Source organism: Antedon bifida, chromosome 10 (genome assembly GCF_963402885.1).
Source record: "Antedon bifida chromosome 10, ecAntBifi1.1, whole genome shotgun sequence".
Classification (NCBI taxonomy): domain Eukaryota; kingdom Metazoa; phylum Echinodermata; class Crinoidea; order Comatulida; family Antedonidae; genus Antedon; species Antedon bifida.
In genome coordinates this window covers 21,337,148-21,349,908 of record NC_136235.1, presented here as the reverse complement: position 1 = coordinate 21,349,908, position 12,761 = coordinate 21,337,148, and the positions used below count along the sequence as shown (strand labels likewise).

At 33.2% G+C, this 12,761-nt stretch overlaps 2 protein-coding genes across 2 annotated transcripts; both read left to right on the top strand.

Moving 5' to 3' along the window:
* The first annotated feature begins 201 nt into the window (after positions 1-201).
* LOC144854677 (sorbitol dehydrogenase-like) lies at positions 202-3,536 on the top strand. Its single transcript, XM_078712617.1, has 9 exons — positions 202-338; positions 658-691; positions 817-981; positions 1,248-1,407; positions 1,617-1,735; positions 2,036-2,101; positions 2,327-2,502; positions 2,646-2,770; positions 3,243-3,536. Exons 1-9 carry the CDS (start codon positions 282-284, stop codon positions 3,403-3,405), a joined length of 1,065 nt encoding a protein of 354 aa, XP_078568743.1. The 5' UTR covers positions 202-281; the 3' UTR covers positions 3,406-3,536.
* Positions 3,537-7,395: 3,859 nt separating this feature from the next.
* LOC144854840 (sorbitol dehydrogenase-like) lies at positions 7,396-12,453 on the top strand. Its single transcript, XM_078712829.1, has 8 exons — positions 7,396-7,641; positions 8,042-8,075; positions 8,477-8,641; positions 8,915-9,074; positions 9,308-9,426; positions 9,780-10,021; positions 11,382-11,506; positions 11,871-12,453. The coding sequence occupies exons 1-8, from the start codon at positions 7,582-7,584 to the stop codon at positions 12,025-12,027; spliced, it is 1,062 nt and encodes a 353-aa protein (XP_078568955.1). The 5' UTR covers positions 7,396-7,581; the 3' UTR covers positions 12,028-12,453.
* Positions 12,454-12,761: the final 308 nt, after the last annotated feature.

Below are 12,761 nucleotides of genomic sequence, written 5' to 3'. Positions count from 1 at the left end.
GAAAAAACCTTGTTTGTGTTTGTTTCGAATATTATTAGAAGTAATCACAATGGACACCATCCTCATAAACTTTTTCAGACAATAAACTTGTACAATGTACTACTACTGGGCAACCAGCAAACTATTATGGATAGAATAAATGTCACATGCCAGCCTGATAGAGAAATATTGTTGATGGCGTGCTCCTCAAACAAAACTCGAGCGATGGTGTTTACGTGCAGTACAAACAGCTCAGAGAGGTAGCCTAGGCCTAGCCTAGAGTTTATTTTGTTTAGAACAAAATGTCTGAATGCGTAAATCTATCTGCTATTTTAAAAAAGCAAGGTGAATTAGTATTAGTAAGTCTGACAAATATTAATGTAGCTAGAAATATTACACAGACAGAAAGCTATCCTAAAGTTTAGCCCTAGCTAGCTAGGGCTAGGCCCTAAATAGCCTATTAGATTAGTATTAATTGTAGACTGAGCTAGCCTATAATTATAGAAACAGTAGGTAGGCCTGCTCTCAGAGGAGCAGGTAGGGGCGCTATTGTACTACTACTACGGGCGCTATTGTACTACTACTACTGCACCTAATTTGAAATTCCTATCCAATGATCTTGGGAAATGAATGATTATCAATATTTGTTTTAATTAATTTTTATATTATTATTTATAGGAGGATACACCTATTCCAAAGCCAGGGAAAAATGGTAAGTAGGGTTTTTTTCAATCATATGAAATGAAACAGTAGTAACATTATATTTATATTTATTTATTTGTACTTTACTTAGTGTATCCATACAATTTTCAATTAAAAAATTTGTTTTCACAACAGAGGTCCAAATTCGCATGCAGCGTGTTGGAATATGTGGGTCAGATGTTCATTACTGGACGCATGGGCGTATTGGTCACTTTATCGTTGAAGCACCAATGATCTTGGGACATGAATCAAGCGGTATTGTATCAGAAGTAGGTGAAGGGGTGCAACACTTGAAAACTGGTAAGTTTGCCCTACTGGTCTAGGTCTGAATTCATTTTAAACTGAATATTTATATCATATTTAAGCTCTGTCTACACTATCAAACTTTATGTGACAAAAAATTGTGATGTTCCCATATATGGACATGATGATGTCATATCACTACCATATTTGAGCATATCACACTTTTTTTGTCAAACTAGTTTGATAGTGTAGACAGAGCTTGGCTTTCTAAGTTACTTTTCAGTATTGTAATTGACATCATGTAAGTATAATTATTTTTTAAGGTGACCGTGTAGCAATTGAACCAGGAGTTCCATGTCGCATGTGTGAATTTTGCAAGAAAGGCAGATATAACCTATGCCATGATATGGTATTCTGTGCTACACCTCCAGTAGATGGATCTCTTAGAAGGTTTTATACACACGCTGCAGACTTCTGTTATAAGTAAGTAAGCAATAATATTAAGATTATTGTATGGATTGGCTTAACACGTGAGCCTATGGTAGTACCCTCTATGAAAACAAAACATAAAAATTATTTTTAAATATTGTGTATTTTCTACTTTTGTTTGTTTTTCTACATAATAATATAATTTGTTTTGGCAATGAAACAAAAATAAAAACAATTTTAATGGTTGCCTACATTTGTTTCAGGTTACCTGACCATGTGTCAATGGAAGAAGGTGCGCTACTTGAACCGTTATCCGTGGCCGTTCATGCGTGTCGACGAGCCGGGGTCACCCTTGGTAATAATGTTCTTATTTGTGGAGCTGGTAAGTTCTACCAAAGTTGTTGATGTTTTGTTTAATTATCTCTTACACTGTTTTGCTAATGTTAAAGTAGTTTATACTCTAGTTGATGTTCCAGCATTATCATTACTATTTCATTTTACTTGTATAATTCGCTTCTTATTTATTGAAGATTTAAATGTTATTTTTCATACTTTTCTTTTGTTTTTATATTGCCTTGTAAATGAACGTCTTATAAACATGTGTCGCTGATACAAAAGCGTTTGTTCAATATAGTTAATCAAGCCATGTATTTATAGTATTGTAAACACATTTTGTTTGTAGGTCCTATTGGTCTAATGAGTATGATAGTAGCAAGAGCTATGGGAGCAGCTGTAATTGCTATCACAGGTAAGTTACACTACATTTGCTGTTATTTTAAATCAAATCTTAAAGCTCTGTGTACAAATTTATGTGACGAAAAATGCGATGTGCCCAAATATGGTAGTGATATGACATCATCATGTCCATATATTGGCACATCACATTTTTTTGTTACATACTGTACACTTTGATAGTGTAGACAAAGCTTTAGGCTTATTCTTTTTCCCGACCGCTATACTATTGAAATTGTAGATATCGATGAAGGAAGATTAAACAAAGCCAAGGAACTTGGAGTGAATTACACAGTTAAAGTTGATAGTAGAGATGGCAAGGTAATGGCTGCTAAGATTGAAGAAATTATGGGATGTCAGCCAGATGTCACAATAGAATGCAGTGGAGCGGAACCTAGTGTACAAACATCTGTATATGTAAGTACTGTATTTGAAAATAAGTATTACTAGACTTTAATGAATTGTATAGAGAAAATAAACAAATTGCCGCCTCTAACATTTTTAGTAGATATATTTTTATTTATTTTTTGTTGACCTCTGTTCATCATATTCTTCTGCAGGCAACTAAATCTGGAGGAATGGTGGTATTAGTAGGAATGGGACCGAATGAAATGCTCTCAGCGCCATTGATAAATGCTGGTGTGAGGGAGGTAGACATTAGAGGAATATTCCGCTATGCTAACTGGTAAATTTAACAAATCATTATTATTGTCGTCATCATTATCATCATCATCATTATTATTTTCATCATCATTATCATTATTATTTTCATCAAAATTATTATTGCCATCATTATTATTGTCATCATCAAAATTATAATTGCCATTATTATTGTCATAATTATTATTGGCATCATTATTATTGTCATCATTATTGTCATCATTATTATTGTCATCATCAAAATTATTATTGCCATTATTATTGTCATCATAATTATTATTGTCATCTTCATCATCATTATCATTATTATTGTCATCATTTCCTCCTGTAAAAGAAAAATTAGTTTAATAACAGTAATGTAAGTACCATAGATGACTACAATTAGATTAAAAACAACATTTTATTTCAGCCATTGTTATAATTGATGTAAAGCACCACTAACTATTTCTGTCATTGCAATGTGTGCTATAAAGTGTTATTATTTTATATTTTAACAGTTATCCAATTGCTTTGTCAATGATTTCATCTGGCCAGGTGAATGTTAAGCCATTGATAACTCATCATTTTGATCTGGAGAAAACAATGGATGCATTTGAGACAGCTAAGACTGGCGCTGGTGGCGCTATCAAAGTTATGATCCACTGCGGAGATGACAACTAATAATGTAATCATACATGGAAATGTAATCTATTCATATTATCAATGCATTGTATATCATTATAAAAATTATATTTGTATTACTTTTTTGTTTTATATAAAAGATTTTAATAAATATTATTCCCGAAAGATGAGATAGATAAACTAATCATTACACATTTAAATAGGTTTTGTAATTCCATTTTAATTTTTAAATAACCTGCCTAAAGCAAATGAACTTCTGGATCTGGAGAAACTTGTAAAAAGTGTGGAGAATAATTAATATGTGGAGAGAGGAAGAGCTAGGAAACCAATAATTGATTAATTTTCTTTTTTGTTGATCCAATAAACTGAAAGAAATACAATAATTTGTATATACTCACAACAATGTTTCGCAACTGTTGGTGTTATATATAGCGTCTGTTGTGACGTCACCTTGTCGATGTTGTTGAGAGTATTCAAAAAACCAAAAAAATGTTATGCTTTCTGATCAGCTGTTGCTCTATGTTGCCATAATTTGCACGGTAACCATGACAACATATAGGTTACAAAATGTCAATTTAAAAAATAAATGGAGATGACGAGGTTTTGATATATAAAAGTAACATATTCTCCAGATGATAATATGAAATTAACAATACTGTACATTAGAAATACACATTACAGTTCTCTTTAAATAAACTATTTAATCACGATGTAAGAAGATAACACAACAAGGAAATACTTGGCCTAGCTTATCAATATCGTGTTAATTATAAACAATAGGGACTTATCACCAACATGATATGGTTAACAACCTCCATCTTGTACTTCTATCGCGCAACGCGTCTGGGGAAAAACGCAACGCGTCTGGGGAAAAACGCAACGCGTCTGGGGAAAAACGCAACGCGTCTGGGGAAAAACGCAACGCGTCTGGGGAAAAACGCAACGCGTCTGGGGAAAAACGCAACGCGTCTGGGGAAAAACCCGCCAAACTAAACATACAGTACACATCTATTAAATTATTTATTTATTTTAAAATTTAAACCTTTATTACTGAGTAGGCAGAAAAGATAGGCTACCTACTGTCGACAGACTCTTAGCTCCGGCTACAACTCGTTTTTTATCAATGCGCACTGGCTACTATTAATAGTTTTTTTTAAGATACAGGAGTTCTCAAATGCGGCCCGCAAGCGCATTTCATATGGCCAGCGAAAAGCTACTGCTAAAAATAAATAATATAGGGCCTAATAAATAAAAGTAATTTTAGAAAGGCGGAGAACTCCTTACGCGCTCGTGCCAAAGTTCCCAATAACATCCGTGATTTAACATTACAACTTATTTGTAACGTCATTTCCGCTAATAATATTGTATATAATACTTATACTAATATAAATAAACTAGTATAACAATGGCAGACACTAGAATTGCTCAGACATTTTTATTCCACTTCCTCATTTTATTATCCACCATTATTTACATTATTGGATTAATCCACGCAGTAGCTTATTTTAAAACTGAGAATTATATGGACGGCAATTGTACGGTTTCCAGAACATTTGTTAATCAAGAACAAACTCATTGCCAGTGTTGCAACACAAAAAATAGTTCGTGTATTATGATATTTGTAAATGTTTATACCAATACTGGAACACGATTGTTGAAACTTTACCAATCCTCTAGCGACATTGGAAAACGGGTAAGTTGTAATTGTATTAATTTAGCTCTGGGGTAAAAGGAGGGGTAGTTAGTTGCCTTACAGTGTGAAAGCAATTCCCCAGTTCATACGTTTACGAGAAGGGTAATATTTTTTAGTAAGAAAGCGGTGCTTTTTATATTTCATGTAAAAATGTGGTACATCCGAACATGAACGTGTGAGAAAAAGGGTTCTTACACAAATCGAGCTCATAGTTGAAAATACAAAAGTATAAATACAATAAATAGCAATTTACATATTAATATATAATGTCTTCCCAAACTAATATCACAATATAATAATATAACAATCTATCAACATTTAGCAGTAACAATCAAATATAAGTCACACTATAATACGTAACAACCAAAACAGCAACATCATGGAACAGACAAATAAATAACAACGTTATAAAATTGTATCATCTATAAACATGACGCCTTACATGTTTGCAATACGGGGAAGAGGTGTATTGACCATACATTTCTGAGAATTGGTTTTTAAAGGAAGTAATTTAACGTAATTGAACAAAACGAAAGGTCAGGCACAAAAAGAGGAAATTTGCTGATATCATTATGTTGAATGGTCACGGAACCTACAACATTATTCATTGGTATTTATTCATCATAAAACAAAAAGATTAAAACATGGCAGCAAAAATGCTGAATTGCGTTACAAAATATGTATAAAATTGGTTAAAATTACTTTTAAAAATTTAACAAATTACTGCTATAGGTCATAAAAAACAAATTCAACATTAAAAAACATATATGTATAAAGAAACTGTAAAACTTCATTAAAAGGCAAAATTACAAATTATCCATTTAAAGACATTCTGATATTGATGTATAATAACATTTCCCCACGTGATTAAACTGGAAACTCACGAAATTCAGATTGGTTCTCGTAGTTGAAGTGAAGTTACCACCTTTTGAAAAATAAAGCTTAACTATTATTATTAGTTCAATGAACCTGGTAATTTCCTGATTATTCGTGTACAGTACTCAGAAAACTTAGTTTACTGTAATAAAATAGAGAAACTCAACAGTTCTTTTCAGAACTAATACACGTGGTGTACCGCAAACTTTATATCAACATTCGATTTCGCCATGCAAACCTTCAAACAATAAAATAATAATCATAATGAACCATTTCTCTTTCATCTTTAGTGTTTCTTACCACTTTGTGATGATACGCCTTCTGGTGGATACAAGAAGTATGTCCAAGATAACTATCCAGTCTGGAAAAAACTTGCTTGCAGTTATGACCAATATAATGGTGAAGCTGTACTTAAAATGAATAGACAAAACATTCATTTTCACCTGTTGTTATGGCCATCATTGTTTTGGGTGACGTTTATTGCGTTCGTATGGCTTAAATCAGACTATAGTAAAACGCGTATATTCACGCCACTCAAAAACTGTTGTTGTCGCTGTTGTCCAACCGAATCAGAACATGCTACAAATACGTAGAAGATAGATTGCTGTTTTTTTATTTTTTAGTTTTTATTTGGGAACCAAGCTTAGCAAGCCGTACGTATTGAGAACATGATTGCGTAACGTGTTTTGAACCTATGTAGCACAACTTGCATCCACAGCATTATTTCTTACTTAGTAGTATTAGACACACGCCAGCGTGCTCTAAAGCGCGGTTCCCACTAGAGACGCAACGCAAGGACGTACGCGCAACCCAAGCGAGTTGACCAATGAAAAGCTACTGTTCGAATAATCCATCGCTTGTGAGTGGTCAAATCACTTACGTTGCGTTACGTCCCTATAGGCCAAACTTTATTAGGCCTATACACAACTAACGTTTGGCGTACTCAACGTACTCCAGCGTATTCCGACAATTTGTCGTTGGGAATAAATAATAATTTGGCCAAATCGTCACGGTGTGACAGGATGAGGGATGGTAATAACAGAAAATGGAAAAATAAAATATTTATAAAATTGAATAGAAACCGAAAGGGATACGTTTTTTGAGCATAACATTTATGAGAACCGTGCATTATAGTATAATTGCTTTTATAGAATAATTAATAGCTCCTAAATTGTAATAGTATTGTCGGCCTTGATAATTTAAATAAAATTAAGTTTATATTTGGTGTTTGGAATTTTTATTTATTTGTTTAATATATAATTAAGATATAAATGCTAATATTACTACACTAATATGTATTTCTGAATAATACAATGCATTTAATGATTTGTTGTAATTTCATGGCTTTTGTATTCTGGGTTCCCTGATATATCAAAGACTTTCATTTTTTCCAATGATTCGTTCGTTCGTTAATTCATTATTTCAAGGACCCACATCATAACTATTAGACATATGTTTCAATTCACACTGTTTGATACAAATCTGTAGTGATTCTAAATAATCCCAATAATACGCTGTATAGACTTGTCTATATTACGATGTGTTTATTACTTCGTTATCGTATCAGTTGAACAGTCCATTGTGACACGCCCACCTGACACCCCCCCCCCCCCCCTCCCTCCATATTAATACACATTACACAGACCATGGCAGGACAGGACGGTAATCTATCGGCTGTACTCAAGAGAAAAGACGAGCTTGTTCTGGTATGTATTATTATTTTTTGTGAGATTGAATGTTAAAGATTCCAAAACATTCACGATTCTGGATCTGGATCTGGTAGCTACTGTACAAACGCCATCATATATGCTATCACATACAGGTTGCGCTTCCATTATTGTGTTTTTAATCGTATTCAATCTAAGCCCCTATTTGTACCTTCTGTAAATGAACAGATTGTATATGTAAATATAGGCTACAGTAGTTGATAAAACTATATTCGCACCTGGTAGCATCGAAATAGGTGTATAATCTTTGACCTGTATAGTTCTTATTTGTTATTGGCTTGCATTGCCTAAAATCATACTTTGAATGTGATTAAAAACAAGTACAGAGTTTCTTTGTTAGTTCCTTATAACTAATATTACTATGCAATATTTTTTTTAGGAGAACACGCCCGTACCTAAACCTGGAAGGAATGGTAATATTTGACTTTTTATCATTAAAACTCGTTATTTCAAAATAATATTAGGATAATATATGGATGTTTGTATGTAAAATGAATGACTTTTACGTCAAAAAGTCGAGGGCGTTTTTGTAAGAAATATTTGTTGTTTATAGAGATAATTTTAAGTTGATTTTTTTGTTTACTGTAATATTCTTTGCAATAGAACCATAATACCAATTCAATTGTAGCCTAATGCTAGTTCATTGTTTATGATTGCATCTTGTACATTTTGCATGTTTGTTCATTTTGATGAACGCGTGTCTTCCTTCGTTACCAGAGGTTCAGATTCGAATGCAACGTGTTGGTATCTGCGGATTACATCTTGTACATTTTGCATTCATTTTAACGAACACGTGACTTCCTTCCTTTACCAGAGGTTCAGATTCGAATGCAACGTGTTGGTATCTGCGGATCTGACGTACACTACTTGAGACATGGACGATGTGGACCATTTATCGTTGAAGCACCAATGATCCTGGGTCATGAATCAAGTGGTATTGTTTCAGAACTTGGTGAAGGTGTAACCAATCTCAAAGTAGGTAAGTCCTGTCCTCACTTGAAGCACCAATTTGGCTATCAATTAAGTGATGTTGTTTCAGAATTTGGCGAGGGTATGACCATTCTTAAGGGGCGTGGAACTGATCGTGTCGCAGCCACCAGTAAACCCTTTGATCTCCGGAGCTGCTTAACATGTTCTTAGATTGCATTGCTTTCACCCACTGAACAATCATACCATTGTATGCTAGACATTACCGCAACCAGCCAATCATTTGTCATTGTAGAGATTTAAACTAAACAAAATTATATTTTAGGTGATCGTGTGGCCATTGAGCCCGGCGTACCCTGCCGTGTATGCTCCTTTTGTAAAGACGGTCGTTATCATCTCTGTCCAGACGTTATCTTCTGCGCAACACCACCAGTCGATGGATCACTTAGACGCTATTATACACATGCTGCAGATTTCTGCTTCAAGTAATTACTAACAATTCATAGACAGGATACCTTTTTCATTAGGTGGAATGTATAGTAGTTTAATCTTAAATTTAATTTTTATTCCATCATCTATCATAGGGCTATCAATAGGCCTACATCAGATATGTGTTACCAGAGTTAACACAAGTTGACAGTTTGACATTTCTAGATGTACTAATGGTAACAGCATAATATAACTTTTTTAACTCAATACTGTATTTGCTTTATTTTAGAATACCAGACCACGTGAGTCTAGATGAAGCTGCTCTTTTGGAACCACTTTCCGTCGGTGTTCATGCATGCAAACGTGCTAACATCACTCTTGGTCACAAGGTTCTCGTCTGTGGTGCAGGTACGTAATATAGCCTACCGAGCCAGCTTATATGCTTACAATACATTGACTGACGCTACAAAAAAACTTAAATTGCACATTCGCAAAATAAAAATGTTCCTAGGCAAATCCAGGGGAGCAGCTAGGGGACACACTCCACTCCAGCACAGAAAGAAAGAGAAACATTATCTAGGCATATTTGGTTTTTTTCTCTGCAAATGAACTAAACTAATTTCTCCATCATGCTAAATACCACATTTAGATACAAACCTTTTCTATAATTAATAATTACAAGTTTTACTTTATTTATTATTTACTTTATCTTTATGAATGTATGCCTAAAATTCAATAATTAAATCAGTTAATATTTCTAGGACCAATCGGACTAGTGTCAATGCTGTCGGCAAAAGCAATGGGAGCTGCAGAAGTTGTGATTACAGACTTGGACAAGAAACGTCTTGTTAAAGCAAAAGAAATCGGTGCTACATACACCGTGCAAGTTGATAGCAAAGATCCTAAAATAATGGCCAAAAAGGTAGAGGACGCCCTTGGTGCAATGCCCGACGCTACGATCGAGTGCAGTGGAGCGGAACCAAGTATCCAACTTGCTCTCCGTGTAAGTGTTATCAAATAATTATATATAATATTATATCAAATATTACCCATGTGTATTTTTAATGTTGTAATTCTTTACATTCATTTCTCATGTGCCTGACATGTCATTTTATGATAGTTATTTCTAAAATTAAATTTACAAAATGTATTCCCTTTATTTCTATCGCCATTAATAACAAATTTCATGGAACATGAGATTAAATTCCATGCCTTTTGTAAATTGCATACAGAATTGAGTATCTCAGTTATTTTCTCCGTCAAACTATTTTAAATGATTTAATGATGATATTTGAATATTTATTATCTGTATTTTTATATTATTGTAAATATTGTTTTAATTCAGCCTTGTGCTGAGACCAAATATTTTTTGAATAAATGAATAAATAAACTATTTCCTGATATAAACTACTGTTTATTCTATTGCAATGATGTTAAATTAATATCATCAATTTATTAATTGAAAACAATCATTCCGTATAAACATTTCCTGGCACATGACTAAATCGTAAAGTTAATGTAAAAGCCGTAATATAATGTTTTCACTGAGCGCTAAAACGCGCACGTCTTCGTGATGTCACTTTCGAAATATTCAAATTGAATTTAAAATAGACATAGTAGTAAAATAAATCATAATAATAGGTTTAATATTATTTCTTTATTATAGATATGCAAATTACAAATTTCAAATTAGAATGCGGATGACCTTTCAGTACAGTTTTTTAAACTAGGTCTAGTCTGTTCAGAATTAATTTTATTATTTCAGTGTCTTACGAGTATGATAAAATATGTAACAAAATGTGTTATTATTATTGTTCGGAGAATAACAGGTACTCTCATACATAAAATGCCAACATGAATAATACAATTTGTTATTGCAAATATTATTGAGTACGTGTATGTTGTTTACGTTTATAATAGGCCTACTCAGGTGCTGATTATTTGCTTTAAAAATATAATAATGATGATAATTGATAATGATAACGATAATATTGATAATGATAACGATAACGAAAACAGTAATAATAACAATATTATTGATATATATATATTGGCGTCCTTAATTAAATTACATTTTTTTTAAAATTTATTTTTTTTTATATTTTATTCAATCGAAACGAACAGCGATAATTACCACCACTAACAGGTTTGATACAAACAAAGCCAGGACTGTTTAAAGCACCTTGATTGGTCCTAACATGCATATATTTTCTTATGAATTTTAACTTTTGTATTGCAAACTGTTTCAGCCTTCTGGAAATTTGTGGCATTATTCGTCTTTTTTGGACAATAAATACACCTGAATTATTTATAATAATGATAATAATATTACTTTTAGTATCATTACTTTCTTTAAAACATAGGTGACCAGATCAGGAGGCGTTGTTGTCCTAGTTGGCCTAGGTCCGAATGAAATGACCACAGTCCCACTGGTAGATGCTGCAGTAAGAGAGGTTGATATTCGAGGTGTGTTCAGATACTGTAACGAGTAAGTATTTGATGACCAACCATGAATGGTAGTGCTATTATATCATCATGTCCACATATGGGCACATCAAATGTGTTGTCACATAAAGTTTGACAGTATGACATGTGATTTCCTAAAACAAACTTAAATTTAAAATGGCCTTTCTTTTTCATTTACATTTTCATTTATTTATTTATTCGACATCAAAAATGTCCTGGAACTCCAAAAGCAACAAAGTCAGCATAACATGATATGTCTGGGGGCCCCAGAAGAACTTAACTACATATAATTATTTATCAGTATACAATATACATTTAAAAACATATAAAACTGGGAAAATTATTATGTTATTTATAATAATAATAATATTTACATTTACTTTTAGTTATCCTACGGCTTTGTCAATGGTTGCGTCTGGACAGGTGAATGTTAAGTCGTTGATTACTCATAATTATGATATTAAGCAAACGGTTGAAGCTTTCGAAGCAGCTCGAATAGGCAATGGCATTAAAGTCATGATTCATTGTGGACAAGAGAAGTAGGCCTAGCAGTCAGGGTCCTAGACTGTAATTCCGTGGCATTTTGATGCCCAACGTGAAATTTCATTTGATTTCACTTTATTAGCATAACATGGTTACGGGCATCATGAAAATTTGTTACCTAACATTTTTGGTATAATTGAAATCTCACTTTAGGCATTAAAATCGTACGGCCGAAACCCCTATTTTCATACATGAGGAACCTGACTACAGTCGTTGTCATGCCTTATTTCATTTCATTTCATTTCATTTATTTCGTCTCATATACACACATTACACGAACTACACTCAAAACAAACGTAGTTGATCAGCTCAATCTCACGTAGTGGACAGTAGAAGTGATCTATTTTAAACTCATACATTTTAATAATAGTGTAATAATATAAATGTGTAAACTGTAAACGAGTATATATGAATAAAGACAAGATATTATATATTATCATCATGCCTCATTAGACTACTGGTGTTGTCATGGCGTTTTCATTAAGTAAAAAAAAACAATAGCAAAAGAAGTAAAATATTCCTCAACAATTAAAGTAGACGTCAGTACAGCTTGGTTTCCATCAGGGAAGAGTGAAATTGCACACTCTTCCCTGGTTCCCATGGTGACGCAACGAAACGTAAGTGATTTGACCAATCACAAGCGATGGATTATTCGAACAGTGGCTTGTCGTTGCGCGTACGTCTTTGCGTTGCGTCTCTAGTGAGGAGAACCACGCTGTTAATAACATAATGAT

Coding starts and splice junctions, on each gene's coding strand:
- LOC144854677 (XM_078712617.1), top strand. CDS start 282: ATGTCTGAATGCGTAAATCTATCTGCTATTTTAAAAAAGCAAGGTGAA. Junction 692..816: donor TCCAAAGCCAGGGAAAAATG/GTAAGTAGGGTT, acceptor TTTTCACAACAG/AGGTCCAAATTCGCATGCAG. Junction 2,503..2,645: donor GTGTACAAACATCTGTATAT/GTAAGTACTGTA, acceptor ATTCTTCTGCAG/GCAACTAAATCTGGAGGAAT.
- LOC144854840 (XM_078712829.1), top strand. CDS start 7,582: ATGGCAGGACAGGACGGTAATCTATCGGCTGTACTCAAGAGAAAAGAC. Junction 8,642..8,914: donor TGTAACCAATCTCAAAGTAG/GTAAGTCCTGTC, acceptor ATTATATTTTAG/GTGATCGTGTGGCCATTGAG. Junction 11,507..11,870: donor GTGTTCAGATACTGTAACGA/GTAAGTATTTGA, acceptor ATTTACTTTTAG/TTATCCTACGGCTTTGTCAA.